Source organism: Protopterus annectens, chromosome 7.part0 (assembly GCF_019279795.1).
Source record: "Protopterus annectens isolate FY-2018-M chromosome 7.part0, PAN1.0, whole genome shotgun sequence".
Lineage (NCBI taxonomy): Eukaryota > Metazoa > Chordata > Ceratodontiformes > Protopteridae > Protopterus > Protopterus annectens.
The window spans coordinates 792,732,368-792,751,779 of record NC_056739.1 but is presented as its reverse complement, the minus strand read 5'-3'; the positions used below and the strand labels follow the sequence as shown (position 1 = coordinate 792,751,779).

The 19,412-nt window shown below is 39.6% G+C and overlaps 1 protein-coding gene across 1 annotated transcript in view; it reads right to left on the bottom strand.

Moving 5' to 3' along the window:
- Nucleotides 1–19,412, bottom strand: part of DNAH2 (dynein axonemal heavy chain 2) — a 6,636,854-nt gene that overhangs the window by 4,377,618 nt on the left and 2,239,824 nt on the right. Inside the window, exon 30 of the mRNA XM_044077324.1 lies at nt 10,134–10,272. Within this exon, the coding sequence (XP_043933259.1) occupies nt 10,134–10,272 (139 nt within the window). The remainder of the gene's footprint in view (nt 1–10,133; nt 10,273–19,412) is intronic.

The window sequence follows — 19,412 nt, the reverse complement described above, 5'->3', positions numbered from 1 at the left end:
CTCAGCTATTTGGAAAGATAAAGGATGGTACAGATCAGACACACACACACGCACACACACAGTGGCAAATCTTCACAGAAGCAGGGAAGAAAGGAAATTACAATAAAGGAAAAAGAAAGAAAAACTTTTTTTTTTCCATGAGAAAAAGGAAACGCAGGAAAGGTGAAGCTACTAACAATAGTAACAAAGTTACCACCAAGGGTATAAAGGAGTTAAAGAAAAGTAACCCAATAAAAAACTGTTACTGCGGGGGAAAAAAGAGATTAGATTAAAAGGTGGGGAGGAAAGAAACTAATCGCACTATCAAAGGTTGAAGAAAGTAGCAAAGGATTTTTTAGAAAATCTGAAAATATCACCAGACTGTCCAAGAGTAGAAGGTTTAGACCCCATCTTTGTGAAACAACAAACGAGATCTGAGGTAACAGGGAGAGATGCATTATAGCTAAGGGGAGGTGTCCAAGAGATTTTTGGTTGCTACAAGCTCAGTAATAGCAGACTCTGATTCGATGGATCGGATCCGGACCCATACGTGAGGACAAAATGAAAAACTGACAATATCAGATAAAATATTATATGAACAGCAATTAATATCTCTTTACCTGCACTAGACAGAGGTCAAATATCAACACTGTTGTGTTTGCCATTGTGCAAGCTTTAAAATGAAACCTTTTAATACTTCCATACAGCATAGTTTTTACATTATTAATGTAAATATGAACAAACAATATTTGATACCTAGAGGCATCAGTAGAATGTAACTGCACCTACAGGAGTCATCCTGCTTTAATGAGTTAAGAAACTTAGAAGCAATCCTCTCGCATCATTCTATTCTTTGTAAGCAACATACCTCCAGAACACCACATCAGTCAAAGCACATGACTAGGCCCATAACATATGCTTAGGCTGTAAAGAACATTTGTCAAGCAAGACCTCTCAAAGCAAACTGCAATATCCCAGCCTTCAGCACACAAAGCAACATCTACATCTTCTCCACTCATTTATATGGTAGCTCCACACAGCTTACCCAAAAGTCATCAGGTAATTAGGCTCAAACACAGAAGGCCCACTAAGTCTACTTTTACCCAAGTAAATGTTATAAGCCATAGGAGGCTCTATAGTTAGGCATACAGACCCAACACTCACCAGAATGGAAAAGAGCAGGGTGAATGTAAACTGCTTATTCACTACCACGATCTGTGATGTTTCAAGGGACCTAAGATATGCCCTATCAGAGGCAGACAGAAATCAATGTCCCTGTGTGTCTTCTTTCACCAGGAGCAAAACAGTAGCACTAAATCAAATGTCATCATCCAAGAAGCAGCTGTCAGGCTTCCAGAGATCATTAGTCACAATTTATTTATTTATTTATTTTATTTTATTTTATTTTACATTTGTTGACCGGGCTGGTCTAGCTGGATACATATCCGTTTTCAGTAGAGGCCCGAGGAGAAAAGCTCCAATACATAATAGAAGTACATAATTAAAAGAAGAGAAGTATTGTTAGTACAAAGAAGAGAATATAGCTGCAGGAATGAAAATTTACATAGATGTTATATAAGACAATAAGAGAACAGGACAGATTATATAAATTATACACAAAAAATTAGATTTCAAGTATAATACTGGGAAAAATAGACTGAAATCAGATTTTTTATTATTAAAAAAAAGGAAATGATCTGAGAGGGAGAATGGGGCAGGGAGTGGAAAGAGGGAAGGAACTAGAATATAGAGTTTATGTAGTTTATTCACATTCAGCATGTCGGGCATGTCCATTGTGTGTGTGTGGAGAGATATTCTTTAAGAGATGGAAATGAGTGAGTCTAGTAGTAAGTCTAGTGTTGTTGGCAGGTTTGCTAATGGGCTTGGCGCCAATTGAATGGAATTGATGAATTGTTTGCTTTAATGGTTAGGTTTTTGGCTTTTTGTGATTGATCGGAGACTGTTGAAGTGTATATGGGTGAGAATTTTTACACAGTGAGGAGTTCTATCAGGATGGTTGATTATTTTATAAGCTTCAGAGTTATTATTTTATGAGGAGCGCGAAGTTGGCTAAGTTTGAGAGATTTTGGCAGTGATTACCAGCCAAGATGGGTTCGATAAGGGGAACCTGTAATAAAGGCAAGAAACACAATCTTTATGCCTAAGCTGATTCCTGAGAAGTTGCTTGAAGGCCACCAGTGCTTGGTAGTCTTGCCTAGGTGTTTGTGAATTTAAAGATAAGATGGAAGAAATAGATTACAACTCTAGGTATTGCGCTGTGCACCAAGAACTGGTAAGATAAGAAACACAAGGCAAATGAAGTTTTAACAGTTTAATGGATGGTCCTCCTACCTAGTTTGAACTTCTAATGGTCATTAGTATTAGCAGATAAGATGACAATGGAAGCAGGGCTGGATCTAGCACAAGATGACTTAGGCAGCTGCCTAGGACATGTCCTGCCATGGGGGAAGGGGTACTACAATGCAACATTATTTAAAAAAAAAATACTTCAATTACTTATGTTCATTTTTATCAGAGCTATTTCTTTCTTAAAGGGTCCAGTTTCATGTGTGTATGTATAAAGTGCCCCATTTAGGGACACTTTCTAGTTAAATGAATTGCTCAGACTCAAAACCTGCATCTTATCCATTAGGGTCAAGAGTCTTAAACCTCCACAGCAACTGCCAGACTTCCTTCAATTTCTCTCTTATGGAGTACAGTCTGTCAGTGCCAAACATAGAGTTTCACAGTTTTGTGGATCATAACCCAGATTTTGATGTAAAGCCTGTTGTTCTATTAACTTTTTTAACACCTTTATTGAATTATCACTTGTGACATAGGCACATTTACATTTATATAAAAATAACCAGACTGTTAAGTTAAATTAACAAACATTAGGCTTCACATATATTGCTCTACATCATATAACCTGTGGAACATTACAAAAATTATTCAATTCCTGCTCCCATTTTTTAAACAAAAATCTTTATTAAATCATCACTTACGACATAAGCAATCATACATTTATATAAATGAAAACAAACACCACTGACACAATCCTAGTAGCAAGCATTTTGCATCACAAACCATACGAACACATTTCCAGTTGCAAACATTATACATCACTTAAAACCTACCCAATCATTTTCACTCAAATATTCCACAACTCATTTAAGTCCTGCTTTTTTTAAAACCTCAGTCCTCCCCCTGTATGTATTGCTCCCACAATTGTCATTTTTTCCTATGCAGTTTGTTCCTACCTTTTTCTAAATATCTCAATTCCAGTTATTTTATCTCTGTTACTATATTCACTACTTCTAATATAGTTGGTTTAGATTTTGATTTCCATTTTCTAGTAACTGCTTTTTCGGCAGTCACCATAATTAGAAACAGCAAGGCCTTACCATGTCTAGGCAAATCCAATTCTGTATCACAGCTCAGAAAAATCAACTCCCTTGCCACACCAATCTTCCCACCCAGCAACTCCAACAGTGCATGCTGCAGGAAATCCTTAAAGTCCACCAACTCACTGCACTCTCAGAAAATTTGCTTCCAATTACCTCTTTCTTCCCAGTCACATCTCCAACATTTGCTATCTACCCAAGTAAAAGTTGTCTGGAGTCTACTTGGGGTATAAAAATATCGGGTCTATAGCACATCGACGAAATGGCAAAAGTTTGAACACCATAGGTTCGAACTTCTAACCTCGAAGTGTAAAACCATTGAAGGCTTAGAACAGCGATTTTTTTCCCAGGGAAAAAAATCGCTGTTCCAAGAAAAACACACACAACACAAGCACACCAAAAAAACAGCAATCCACACACATACAATCCTACATCTAACCCTACACTAAACTGTGCATACACTAGCATCTATCCACTTACCTTAACCCAAACCCTAACCCTAAGGTCCATCACTATCGCACACTCACCTAATCCGCACCCTAACCCTAACTCAACTATCCCACCCTAACCCTAAAGTCTGTCACTATTGCACACCCACCTCACCGACGCCCTAACCCTAACTCACCTAACTCACACCCTAACCCTAACGTCCGCACAATCGCACACTTACCTGAACCCAACCTGTAACTTTCCACCACAGTGCTGAAAATGCCGAAGCCGCAGAAACGGCCAACCGAATTCTTTCCCTGGGAAAGAATTTGGTGTTCCACAGCTTCGCGATAATCAGTTTTCGAACTTCACAGTTTGAACATATGGTGTTCAAACTGCTGAAGTTTCGACGAACTGATAGGAACCCAAAATATCTATGTAAACATTTCCAAGCAAAAATCCAAAATCATCTAGATTTTGTTGCATATTTGGGAGATATACATATACCCACCTATTGCTTCTTTGTGAATTGTTTATCCAATCTCACTTCCCAATCCTTTCTAACCTCCTCTGACTGATTCTTATACTTATCTTGCAATATTTTATATGTTCTACTAAGTATTCCTTTTTTAATGGGAGCGTCTGATCTAGATTATATTAAAAACTCTACCAGTGCTGGTCTTTTGTTTTGGACCCTCTTATTTCTTTCTCTTTGTCTATACTCTGATATCAATCCTTGATAGGGAAGGTGATCTCTAATTTGCAGTCCAAATAAATTCTTGGCATCTTCCCATTCTATCATCTTTCCCTATCTAGTTATTTGTTATCAATACCTTGGTTCCTTTGCCAGTTTTCTCCAATAAATTCCAGCCCCCTCCTGCCTATTGTCTATATCCCTAATTGCAGGCATCCCTATTGGCAGACTCTCCTTTCTCCATTCCCGTGTTGGCTTAGTTCTTAGAATACTTTCTGCTACTTTATGGATATAATATTCTGCATGATTATTGTTATTCTCCTTAAAGGCCTGCATCCAAAATACCAGTCTCTCTCTGTTTCTTGAGCTTCCTTCCTGTTTCATCATCCCTTTCCACTTTCAATTATGGTTTTCTGCTTGTGCTATGTATAGGAGCCTTAAATGTGTAGCTCTGAAGTATCCCTTCAAATCTGGCAATCCCAATCTGCCCTGTTCTACTGGAAGAATCAGCTTATCCCACTTGACTCTTGCCATCTTCCCCTCCTAGATAAAGTCCTTCAGCTATTTATTAATTACTATCCACAACTTCTCCTCTGGTTGATAAAAATATGTCTGACCTGTGTATAAGACTAAAGGGACTAGAAACATTTTGACTACTTTCATCATATTTTCCATATCCATATAACAAAGCTTCCATTTTCTTAGTTTTTGTATTACCTTCTATTTAGTCTCTTCCCACATATCCTTAGCTGCAACACCAGAATTGGTTTAATCCATTCTCCTAAATACTTCATTTTATTGGGTCTATATTAAGTGATCGAAAAACGGTTTCATCAAACATGTTTTCATCGACACATAAACAGCGAAAACACTAATCACCAAACGGCCACTTCAGCAAATTTTTTCCCAGTGGAAAAATCACTTGGCCAAAGAAAAACAAACTTTCAAACCGTGCAAAATGGGGGGTTGTGCCCTCCACACCCCCCCTAACTAAATATACCAACTCTGAGATCTCACTACAATGGGGAAAAGAGCAAATCCCTGATGACAGCCAAGCGTTTTTTTCCTCTAGGAAAAAATTTGCTAAAGTAGCTGTTCGGAGATTAGTGCTTTCATTGTTTATGTGTCAATGAAAACGTGTTCGATCACGTAATATAGACCCCATTTTATGATGTCCCCATGAATAAGGATATTGCTGAAGCAATTCATATGTGGGTACATATTTTACCGCTATTGTCTTTGTTTTAGCTTCATTAATTTTGCACCCCAAAAAGATCTGAAACTGTCTCAAAACATTTCACAACACTGTAATGTCTCTTTCTGGTTTAGTCAGGTATAAAATTATAACATCTGCGAATACAGCCAGCTTTTCTTGACTACCATACCAATTATATCCTTGAATTTCTGAATCCCTTATTTTCTTTCCCAATGGTTCTAAATAAAATGCAAATAACAAAGGGCAAAAGGATACTGCTATCTTGTTCTGCTGCTCAAGTAGAATTTATCAGACAGGACTCCACCAATTTTAATTTTCAGCTCCGATACTTCATATATCCTCCTAATCAACCTTATAATTTTTTCAGGAAATGCAAATGCTTCCATTGCCCTGCTCATAAAATTCTAGCTTAATCTTGTCAAATGCTTTTTCTGTATCAAAATCCACCAACAACAATGGCATTTTCTTACATCTATGTTCCGTTAATGTTGTCAAATGTTTGCCTCCCCTCCACAAAATCATATTGATCCATATCTATCAATTTTGCCATTCTTTTAGCCATTAAAGACTTGAACATTTTATAATCATGGTTTAGTATTAAAATGGGCCTGTATGAATCTGGGTCCGATGGACCTTTACCTTCTTTAGGTATTACAGCTACCAATGCATTTTTCCAGGATGTTGATATTTCTCCTCTTAAAAACTGTTAAAACCTTCCAGAGCTATATCAGTTTTGCCCCTCCTAGCTTACAAACTTCCACAGGAAAACCATCAATTCCCAGGGACTTTCCTGTAGATTGGTTATACATCAGAATTTTCATCTCATCTATTGTTCTGTTAACTTAAGTTGTTCAGAGAACTCTGCTCTTATCTGACTCCAGTTTTGCAGAACGTGTCTGATTTTTTTGCCAAATATATATATGATCTGCCTTACCCTTGAGCAAGTCACTTAACCTGACAGTGCACCTTGGGGCAACTGGAAATTTGGGTTAGGCTCCTCACTGGTCCCCTGGACTGCAAGACTAGTAACATCTATGAGCCATAGTGCAAAGGAAGGAAACTAACTGTAGTAAACATGCATTTCATCACATGGGCAATCCCTGGTTTCTTTGTTCTGCTGAATGCTGTCAGTGTATTATTTAACTATGAATAAATGCGACAGCATGAAATGCATTATTTTTATGTTAATATTTTAACTATGAATACATTTTTATTTAGCTTGCTTTGTGCAGGTGCACAGGTGTGAAATGCAGTGAGTTTACACAACAACAGTTTGTCTAGCACTTAGAGGAGTTAACTAAGGCTATGAGCTGTTAGGACAGCTGCTTCCTGTAGTACATGGTTTGATTCCCTCAGCCTTTGTTTGTCTTTTATGTGACTGCAGAGTTATTTCACCAGAAAGTAGTCCTGGGCTACTCTTGAAGAGAGACACGTGTCCAATGGTCTCTCCCAGGCTGTTAGTAATTGTGTTACACATTTGTCTTTTGAATTCCTGGACCCTTCACATAGATACTTACTATTTTAGTTATGTATTTTTATGTATTATAAATCAATAAATAAGATAAATAAAATTTTGTTTTGTTTAGGAAATGTCTGTCAATGTTTTTCTGTAAAATCTGAAAAAAAAGTTATGAATGAAAGTCACATTTCTATGATAACTGTAAAAGACAAGAACAAACAGTATATATATATATATATATATATATATATATATATATATATATATATATGCTGACAGTCGTGAATAGTGTTTATTGTAACTGGGGAGAGATAGCCAAGTAATGGGATATTAGCATGGTTGGTGGGGGTCTGAGTCATTACCCTGCATTGTGTCCCATTTGTCCAGGATTTTGCTCTTTTGACTCTGGAGTTGTATACTGCAACAACATTATTAATCATTCTGCATGTAGGTCAGACTAGAACTGAGTGATGTCAGACAGGATAGCCATTTCTGATGATTAAGAAGGCATTGGGAAAGGTAGATGTGCTATGAGCTTTTAAGCCCCCCCCCCAAAAAAAAAAATTGTATGTTGTATGCTGCATTTCAGATTTTTGCATAACTTGTTGGCTGGAGCAGCATTTATACTGTCTTTTATTCTTTACATTACTCACTGCACTTGAGAATAAATTCATCAATGTGCCTGGAATGTGTAATAATATCTAAATATGCTGTATTTTTGTAGCCTATATGTGTTGCATTTTTAGGAATATATTTTTTAAATACCTTCTTTACAGCCTCCAACAACTGAAAAGGGGTTGACATTTGTCAAGTCAACCATCTGATCTTCAGCATCCATTATGTAGTCATTGTTGCATATTACTGTGGTACAGTATTCTCTGCAAGATGTGACTGCAAAGGATTTCTGCATTTAGTTAAAAACTGTTACGCTTGCAGAGCACAGGGATAAAACTCAAACTCGTTAATCGTCTGCTTCCTGTGGCAAGAGAGAAGGGTTTGAAGCTTTCTACACCCATTTATCTACTGTGTGACAATGAGCAAATCATCTAACCAGACAGTTCTATGGAGCAATTTGGGAATTTGGACGTGGCTCCTTAATGGTTTCCAGGACTGCATGCCTAGTAACTATAAAGCTGTTGCTGTTGCTTGCCAGCCATTCCCTATTGCACAGTTAACCTAGTTCGGGAAATGTTATGACAATATCATCAGCACAGCAATTTTTAAATGTAACATGCATAATTTATTCAACAGCAGCAAGTACTGCATTTGTAGATGATGTACTGAAAGGTAAAGTTGTCTGCCAGCAGCAATCTCTGCATTGGTAATATTTCTCTTTAATGTGGAATTATTCAGATAATTTTTATTTCTGCAGAGGTTGTGCATACTGACTTAGTATATGTTATAAGATGATCAATATTTCTTATGCTCTCATAAACATTCTTCTATTTAAACTGTGCTACAAGTGGCTGGATCTTACAGTATGATGCTAGTGATCTTTATATAATTTAATATAGTTCATCCAAAGCTACCAATAAACCACATGTAATTTTATTTTTGCATAACAAGTCAAAGTGGCTTGAACTACTGGTGGGGGCTCCCTGTGGATTAAAGTACCTTATGCTCTTATCTGGTCATTTTAAAAAGTCTTTAATCTGGCTTTGCAGGACGTGTGTGTGTGTGTGTGTGTGTGTGTGTGTGTGTATGTGTGTGAGAATTATGGTGGAATACTTTGGCTACTGTGTGCTTGTGAGACAAATTTGAAATGTGACTTTGGTCATTATTATTGTTAATGTTTAGATAAAGACATCCGAAAATGATGCAATCAACTGTGTAGCTATAATAGTTGGGTTTGGCGGATGTCTGTCAATATAAATGTACACATAATCCTTCACTGCCCAATGCATTTTCAATGTGTGTGCGTTTCAAGGGAAAAGAAGTTCCTCATTCTATTTCAGTCTTCCATGTGAGACTGTTTTGCTTTGGCAAATGGCCTTCACTGTTTGAGCTATAAAATTTGAAATAAAGGTTGTGAATCAAATCTCTGCAATCAATGTAAAAGTAAAGAAGATGACTCTATACATGCTGAGAGATTTGAACAGTATTTATTGTAATGTGGGAGAGAAAGTCAAGTGATCAGACACTGGAATAGCTGCAAGGGGAGGCCTGGTCCAAGATGCTGCTGGGGCCCATTTGACCATGGTCTGGCCTTGACTGGGAGGAACTTACAAAGGCAAATTCACAGTATGTTGAGCCACTCAGGAACCACAGAGTATAACAGCACAATGTGAAAATGGTGAATAGATGGGAAAATTAGTAATACAACAGCAGCAGCAGTCACACATCAGTGGCAGCTCCAAAAGATTAAGACCTTTTCCTGTTTTGATTACCTTAAATAATAAATACTACTACTCAGATCCCCCACTGATCATCTAGACTTACTCTCTGCAGTCAGACAATGGATGGAAAAATAGACAGATTAAAAAAAAATCAGTTGGTTTACATGCATTAAAATGGTTGGCAAGAGGAGTAAAAAGGAATCAGGGCATGGGGGACAGAAAAAGCAAAGACTTAAGGAGAAAAGAGGAGTAGACAGTGCAGTTTGAAAAGAGGAGGAAAAAAATCAGCAAGTGAGGTAGAAGAAAGAGTGGGAAGAGAAACAAGGGAATTAAAGGATGACTGGGACAGAGTAGGAATATAGACAAAGGAGGGTACAAGTGGGGTAATACACAAGAGAAAGTAGTAGGGGAAAAATGAAGAACATGTGTGCCTCAAAATTACTGCAAATAACCTAACAAAAGCTATTTGATGACTGGTAAAAACTTTTTGAATGCTGCATGACACATTTTTTTTTGTCAGTAAAATCATCTGGTTAAAAAAAAGACACTTTTATGCCAACTCTAAGCAGCTCATATTGCAGTAAGACCAAGCACCCAAGTAGTAGTTCAGTCCTACCTGGATGGTGAGTGCCTCTCAGAGCATTATTGTCCTTGTTCAGACGGTCCATGATGGTTTTCCAGTTGCTATTCACATCATCAAATTCTGAAGACTCACGGGGCAGCTGTTTTCTAATATCTTCACCTAGGAAAATATTCTGATGCAAAAGAGTGTACATGAGTGGTGATAGCCTTGACATTCAAATAAGGTATGCGACATAGCACAAAACAGGTGCAGCAACACTGAACAATACATGAACATTTTTAACAAAGCTCTACAGTAAATGCAGAGCTTTGACAGAACAATCCTCCCTTCATGGGGAAATTCCACAAGAAAAATATTTATCAGTCTTCAGAAAGTCCACCCACACTGTCCACTAAGTACACAAATTCTTTGTCTAAGCCAGAGGCAGGACCTGTGAACCCTCCCCAAATTATTTACATCAAGCTATGATACAAGAAGCAGGGGTGAGGATCCCTCCCATCTAATGCTGGGTCAAGAACACCTGAAATGCGAAGAAAAAGTAAGACTGACAAAACATCCTTGAAGGAGAAGGACAGAGGTAGGAAAACTGCCCTTGTGGTATAAATGCCCTTGAATATGTGGAACTGCAAGTGTCTGATGTAAGCTATTAGTTTCATGGATAAGAACCATGCATATGAAATCCCACGGTGCTTATTTGGAAGGTGCTGAGCAGTGGCACTTCTTAAAGAAGCCCATTTAGAAAATGGCCTCCCAGTTCTCAACATGCCCTTGGACTACACAACCAAGGTACAGTGCTTAGGAAATACATGGGGGGAAGTAAGGCCACAGCAGTGCAGATGTCCTGGATGGAAGAGTTTCCAATGAAGGCAGCAGGAGATGGTACTGTTCTTGAGGAATGGGCCTTGAATGGCCATGGCACAAAGTTCCTACCTAGGCAGAATACAGTTTGTGATCCTTGGCTGTAGATGGCCATCATTGTTGAGGTGACACCCCAACCCCCTCTGCAAAAATGCAAAAAAGGGGTTGTGGATGGATGGATGCCAGAAAAACATATTAACATAGTGGGTCGACATCACGAAATCGAACTTCCAAAATGTCGAACACCATAAGTTCAAACTTGGAAGATCGAATTCGGATAACATCGACACTTCAAAACAGCAAATTTTTTCCCAGGGAAAAAATTTGCTGTTCCGAAAAACACACACAACACAATCACACCAAACAACTTCAAAACCTACACTAAACCTAACATACACCACTATCTATGCACTATCCTTAACCCAGCGCTAACCCTAAAGTCCGTCACTACCACACACTTACCTGACCCGCACTCTAACCCTAAAGTCCATCACTATCACACACTTACCTGACCCGCACCCTAACCCTAAAGTCCGTCACTATCCTTTCATACACTTACCTTGACCCGGTCCGAAAATGCCGAAGCCGCAGAAACGACCAACTGAATTCTTTCCTTGGGAAAGAATTCAGGTTTCCGCGGCTTTGACATTCTCAACTTTCGAACTACCAAGTTCGGCCTTCCGGTATTCGGCATTCTCAACATTCGATTTTGGGATAGGAACCCAACATAGTATGTGGCAAATGAAACAAAAAGATGTTTAGCTTTTTTTAAACTCAGATGAAAATAATATTTTACTGTTTCATGTCTTATTTGGTAAACAAACTTTTTACCCTGGAATGGACTCGCTGGGGAAATGGACTATATGTTTTTTAGCAAAATCAGAAACCAAATAATTTTTGAGACTGGACTTCCCATCTTAGTATTATGTAAGGAAACAAACAATTGGTCAGTTTTCCTAAATTGCTTAGTCTTGTGAAGTTAAAAGTGAAGTTGCCTATGTACACCTAAAATATGGAGGGTATATTCTCCTTTATTGGCAAACTTAGGAAAGAAAACTGGTAAACTGATCACTTAGTTGATATTTTTTCAGAGGCAACTTTTGGTAGAAAAGAAGGGTTAGTGTGTAAGGTAACTATCTTTGTGAAAAATCAAATATAGTGGTTTCAAAAAGAGTGCTTGGAGTTCAGATACTAATCTTGCTAAAGTTACAGCCACCAGAAAGATCATTTTCCAAGATAGAAATTTAAGGTCTACTTTAGCTGAAGGTTCAAAGGGTGGGATGCACCAATGTCTGCAATGCCAAAGACAGATCCCAAGGTGGAGTAGGGTGTCTAACTGGAGGGCTCAGTAAAAAAGTACATTTAAGAAAGGCATTACATAACTTAGATGAAGCCAAAGGAGAAGTATTGTCTCCAATCTGGTAGTTGGAGATGGCTGCTAAATGGACTTTGATGGTTGAGAAACTTGCCCCACTTTTAAAGATGGAGGCAAGGAAACCTAAAACAGCAGGTAGTGCAGCAGTGAAAGGATCCAACTCTTTCTGTTGAGTCCAAAAGGAAAACCTCTTCCATTTACTCATAAATCTTCCTAGTCAAAGGTTTGAGAGACAAAATAAGAATTCTACAAACTGGGAAAGAAAACCTGGATTGTCTAGCCAACACTGGAATTGTAGAAACCATGCGGTCAACTTGAGGCCTGCAATGTCTGGATGAATCATCCCTGATGGTTGTGACAGGAGGTCTGGACTTGGGTCCAGTGTCCATGGAGGACATACTAAATGAGACCACAAGAAGGGAAACCACAACTGCTGAGGCCAGAAGGGAGCAATGAGGATTACTTTACTGCTCAACTGGAGAGCTTTCTAAAGAAACTTTGGGATTAGAGGCAGGGGACGTTAAGCATAAAGGAGACTGGAGGGCCAAACATGGACTAGAGCATCTCTCAGTGAATGTTCACGAGGAGGAATTAGGGCAAAAAAAACCTGCTGCATTTCTTGTTGAGGAAGAGTGGACCAGATCACAGCATGGTTGACCCCATCTGTGGAAGATCATATTTGCAACTGATTTGACGGAGAGGCCACTCGAGAGGCATCAGAATCAGTCTGCTGAACTTGTCCCCTAATATGCTGAATTTCTCCAGTATGTGTGTCGCTACAAGAAAGTGGTTGTTGGAGATGGCCTACTGCCAAACCCTCTTTGTTTCTGCACATAGGGGATAGAATCTGGTTTCTCTCCGTTTGTGATGTACCAGACTTCTGACACATTGCCCATTTGAATAGCAATAGTTCCTAGTGGAAGAGACCTCTGAAGCGCCTGTAATGCTAGAAGCACCCCTCTCATCTCCAGGGCATTTATATGCAAATTGGTCTCTTCTGGAGACCACTTGCCTTGATCAGTACATCCCAAATCATGCCCCCCACCCCAGCTGGGTGGTGTCCATGGTCAATGTGGCATTCAAGGGAGGAAAAATAAATGGACGCCACTGACAAATCTCTTCTGAGTGTATCCACCATATTAAGGACATTCTGCAAACTTGAGATAATGTTATCTGATGTCATAAGGGATGTTGGTAAAAAGACCACTGCACTGCTAAGAGTCCACTCTAGAATTCTCATATGAAGATGAGCAGTGCAGTGCATATTAAAGTTATTGCAGCAGTCATTGGGCCCTAGGGCTTTGAGTATCATTTTTTGCTAAGAGAGACGGATGAGAAAGAACCTGTCTGACATGATTTCAAAGTAAGAACTCTGTTTTGAGAAGGAAGAGCTAAACACTTGACTGTATCTAGACAAGCTCCTATAAACTCAAAGACTTGAACTGGTTGTAGTTGTGACTTGCCAGATTGATAGTAATTTCCAGAGAATTCGATAATTGTGGTAAGTAATCCCTGGCTGTTTCCAGAAGATGCTTGGTCAGTGCAGTAAGAATCCAGTCATCTAAGTAAGGAAACACTGAATCCAAGCAGTCTTAGATGAGCTGTTACAACTGCCATGCATTTAGGGAACACACTGAAAGCTGTGGTGAGACCGAAGGGCAGGGCTCTGAAATAATGACTGGCTCACAGCCAGAAGCTTAGGTATCTTTGAGAGCACCTATTATTTTGATGTGATAGTACACATCTTGAAGAATGATAGAGAACATCCAGTTGTCCTTCTGCCCGAGGGGCAGAATGGACTGGACAGTGACCAAATAAGATTTTGAATTCTTTACAAACTGGTTCAGAAAACCGATATCCAAATGGGTCTCAGGTATCCTCTTTTATTTGGCACTAAAAAGAACCTTGAGTAGATTTCAGATAGTCTTTAATCGGGGTGACTCTTTTGTCCGGCAGCTTTTGAATCTCTAAAGTTGCTAACTTCCTTTGATTGGGCAGAACATCAGGGAGACATTTCCTTGGTCTTCAGAGAACTTGTATAAAAGGAATGAAATATCCTCTGTATATGATCCTTTGCACCCATGAATCTTTTGTGATGGCTATCCAGGCTTCCAGAAAGGGACAGTTGGGCAATCTTTCAGAAGCACCAAAAGGATCTGTTCAAGAAGTAAACTTGAGGCCCTTAATTCTTCAACCTCCCTCCAGCCACATGGGCAGGGTCTTCTGTTGTAGCTATCCCGCCTGCCTCTGGGGGAAGTCTCCATGTGACTCTTGGAAAAGTCCTTGAGATTTTCAGAATCACAACTTTTTACCACTGTGTTAGTTACTTGAAAAGGGTGTCTGAGGGGTAGAATAGTGGATTTCCATGGCGGATAAGGTCTTTCCATCCTTCTCAACGTGGGAGTCTCTCTCTAACTGTTGACCCAAAAAAGGAACAACCATCAAAAAGAGCATTGATGAAGGACACCTTGAAGGGCTTCACAAAATTGCACAACTGCATTCAGGCATGTCTCCTGCGCTAGCTGCCGTGATGGACCTTCTGTTGCATGGGAGATTAACCTCATGGATGGACTGCAGAGTGGTAACACCCCCCCCCCAAATCTGGATCTGTGTTCTGAGAAATGTTCTCATCATCCTATCCACCTTCAACTCCGAAAGACATCAGGGGGGCCTAACTGAGGAAGAAGTGGATGGTGGCCTGTAAGACTTTTTAGGCATCTCCTGAAGAAAGGGAGACCTCAACCTTGGGGATACCGGCTACGGGGAAAATCATAGAGTACAGAGCTGAGGAAACTTTGTAACAGTAGATGTCGGATCTGAAGATCCTGGATCCAAGTTCTTTGAAACCTTCTTAGAAGAGTTGGAAGAAGGTGTTGAATGAGGAAACTGTGTAGGGAAGCGTTTTTTGGTGCTCCCTGGGCTCCTTTGATTTTTGAGAGGGGGTTTGAGCCCCTGATGAAGAGTCAGTGGAAGGAGCAGAAGCTGGAAGGAGGCCTTTTAATGCAAGTTTGTTCCTCCTGTTGTTAATGGTTCTGCGTTAAATGCCACACAAATGGGCAGAGGTGTCAAACCCAGACAATAAACCCACTCCCTGTGGGCATCAGAGTTGGGAATATTATTCCCACAGGAAGTGCACTTTTTGAACCCAGTAGGCTTATCAGCCATACTGAAAAGTCACAAAAGGTAATGCCCAGAAATAAGGAAAAAAGTTTTTTTTTTGTTTTTTTATTTTTACAACAACTGTATAGTAGCACAGGAGAAAGTTTTAATACCAACTATTTTAAGAAAAGAGACCATCTCAGAATACGGTAACAGAGGGACAAGTTATCAACAATGGTAGCTAAGACTACCAAGAAAATGAACCTTAATTCATGGTAAGAGAAGGTTGAAAAGGAGGTAAAAGGGAGATATTATTAACTATAATAAGGAAGCAAAATTAAGAAGAAAGTTAAATTCACTCATAAAACCCACTATGAGCTTGGGAAATCCCAATCCTGACTGATATTGAAGACAAGCAAACAAGATCTGGGGTAATACAGTAGTCGGGGGCATTATGGCTAAGGGAGGAGCTCAAGAGTCAGGTCCTGGAATCTAAAGAAAGTGGCCAAGTCAGATCCAAACTCATTCGTTGAGGAAGAATGAAAATGGACAACACGGATGCAAAGTTATGGAGAGTACATAACCTGTAAAGATATGGTACGTCTATGAACAAATCCAAGACTTCTTTCTAATGTGGTTTCTGATTTTGATAAAAATCATGCAGTCCTTTTCTTCCATGAGTCCATTCCAGGGTAAAAAGTTTTGTTAACCAAACAAGACATTATGCAGTAAAACATTATTTTCAGTGGAGTTTAAAAAAAAAAAAACTAAACATCTTTTTGTTTCATTTGCCACATACTATGTTAATATGTCTCATATCCACAACCCCTTTTTCTCATTTTTACACAGAGGGTCAGATCCAAATCCATTCATTGAGGAATGAATGAAAATGACGACATTGGATCAATGAGTTTTTTTTACACAACAACACTTGTAAGTCTGAGGTCCTTCTGGTGTAAATGATTACTACCAGAAACAATGTTTTCCAATTAAGTAAAGAGGCTGCAAAAGAAAGTGGAAGTTGTGAACTTAGCATAACTTTGCATCTGTGTTGTCCATTTTAATTTTTCCTCACTGATGGGTCACGGATCTGACTCGGCCATATTTTTCAGAGTTGGATTCCAGTCTCAAGCTCCTCCCTCTACCCACAATGCTCTACACCTTCCCTAATATCCTCAGATCAAGTTTACCGTCTACTGCCTACTGGACATAGGAACAGAAACAAATAGAAAAATATCAGAGGCTCAAACCAGGAATGAGAAGGTTCTTATATAGTCCACAGATCCTATAGGAGCAACTAGGTTGGGGGATGGTTGGGAGGTAAGGTGAGGAAGAATGAAAATGGACAAAACAGATGCCAAGTTATGGTAAGTGCATGACTTCCAAATCTGATGTTGTCCTTTTCATTTTTCCCTCAGTCAGAGTCCCCAGCTATGTAAATCATGGGTGGCCTCAAGGAACTGTCAAATTAAAGAAGCTCTGCTTCTGCAGACAATGTCCAATTTATAATGCATCACAAAGGTATGAATCTTTGACCAAGTGGCCTCTGCACCAGGTTTAACAGGCACAACATCGCTTTGATAAACCGGCACAAATTTCACCAATAGACATTCTGGAGGCGAAAGCAGATGATGTAGACATAGATCTAGTAGAATGGGCCCGAAGAGGGTGTGGCAATTCTGGACTATTATTTGAATAGATCAGTGAAATACAGTAACCCATTTGGCCAGGGTAATTTTGGACACTGCTTGACATAAACGGTTAGGTGAAAAGGATATAAACAGTTGGTCAGACTTTCTATACTGTTTTGTTCTATGAAGACAGAAACATAGTTGCCTATGCATGTCAAGAAGATGTAAGACAAATTTTTCCCTTGACAGAAAAATTTGGGAAGAAGACAGGCAATTGTACAGACTGACTAATATTATCTGCGGTAATTTAGGCATAAAGGATGGGTTGGTAGAAAGGAACACCCTATCCTTATGAAAAATAATGTAATGCGGTTTAGATGAGGACTGAAGTTCAGAAATTCTCTATGCTGATGTAATAGCTACCAAAAAGATAGTTTTTCAAGACAGAAATTTCATATCACAAGCATTTGATGGTACAAAAAGTTTCTGAGTCAGGCCTTGAAGTATAATTGTGAGATCCTAAGGTGGAGAAGATTCTTTCATAGGAGGTTTAAGCAGAAAAATCCCTTTCATGAATGTCTTGCATAATCTGGAAGTGGAAAGGGAGCAAAAAATCATTCCCAGTGAGAAAGTTTGAAATAGTTACCGAATGAACTTTTATAGTGGAAAAACTAGCTTCTTCCTTAAAAAGAGAGGAAAAAAAAGAAGGATGACAAACTGGTGAGAAAAGGGGTCAATATTCTCTTTGAAAGCCCACATAGTAAACCTTTCCTATTTGCTTTTGCAGATCTTGTTAGTAGATGCTTTCTGGGATGCTAAAACTATATCCCGAACAGGGGAAGCAAGCCTGGACCATCGTACAATTATCAGAAGTGGAGAAACAATGCAGTAATCTTAAGGGTGGAGAGACTGGGGAATTGACTCTCTGACGGTTTAGATAGGAGGTTATGGTTGGGTTCCAGAATCCATGAAGGATATTGCAGGTGAGACCAGAGAAAGGGGAACCAAACCTGACAAGGCCAAAAGGGGGCAATGAGGATGACTGAGCTCTTCCGCCTGCTGGCTTTCTGCAGGAATTTTGGGATCAAAGTAAACAAAGAATAAGCATAAAGAAGACCGGGGGCCAATCGAAAACTAGACCATCCCTCAGTGACTCCCCCAGAGGGGGGGGGGGTCAGAGCGAAGCACTTGCTGCACTTCTTGTTTTGGGGAGAAGTAAAGAGGTCGCAGCAAGGTTGCCCCTAATGGTTGAAAATCAGATTTGCCACGGATTGATTGAGGGACCACTCATGAGAGGTCAGGGTGGACCTGCTGAATGTATCTGCTAAAACGCTGGATTTCTCTGGTATAAGATATCGCCCATTCTCAGACCCTCATTGCCTCTCTGCATAAGGGGTAAGAGCAGGTTCCTCCTTGTTTGTTGATATACCAGACTACTGACATGTTGTTGGTATGTACTGCAATAGTCCCATAGGGGAGACTGTCCTGAAAGGCTTGCAGCATTAGAAGAGCGGCTCTCATCTCTAGGACACTGAGATGCAATCTGGTCTCTGAGGAAGACCATGTGCCTTGGACCATCTTTCTCTTGAGATGCCCCATCACCCAGATGGGAAGTGTCCATGGTCGCTGTGGGTGAAGGAAGGAGGAATGGCCTTCCTAGAGATAGATCATCAGAATTAATCCACCACTGAAGATAACATCTGCAGATTGGAGTTAAAATGATAAGAACAGATAACCGCTAGTACAGAATAGACCACGGTACAGCTAAAGTCCATTGAAGGATTTGCATAAAAAATCTTGCTAAGGGAACTAGTATGATGGCAGTTGACAGAGCTCATAGTATCAATTTTCCAGAAGAACATGATAGAGAGAGCATGTCCCAGTCTTGGTTTCTTATAGGATGTGGAGGTAACGAAGCCACTTGGTGTGTCGTATCCAGAACGGCACCAATGAATTCCAAATTCTGAATGGGAGACAGGCTTGATTTGGCAAGGTTTATGGTAATACCCAGGGATTTGAAGATGTGAAACAAGTAATCCCTGGCCTGAAGCAACTGATGCTGGCTTGGGGCAGTTAGAAGCCAGTTGCCCAAATATGGAAGCATGTGAAATCCTTTCAGTCAAAGGTAAGCTGCCACAACTGCCATGCATATAGTAAACACTCTGGGGCCTGTGGTGAGTCCAAAGAGCAGAGCTCTGAATAGATAATGACAGACTCCCAGCCTGAAGTGCAGATGAATTCTGGAGCATCTATTGTTATGTGACAATATGTGTCCTGAAGGTCTAATACAGCACATCCAATCATCCTTGCACAACAGTGGTAGAATGGACTGAACCATAACCATCCAGA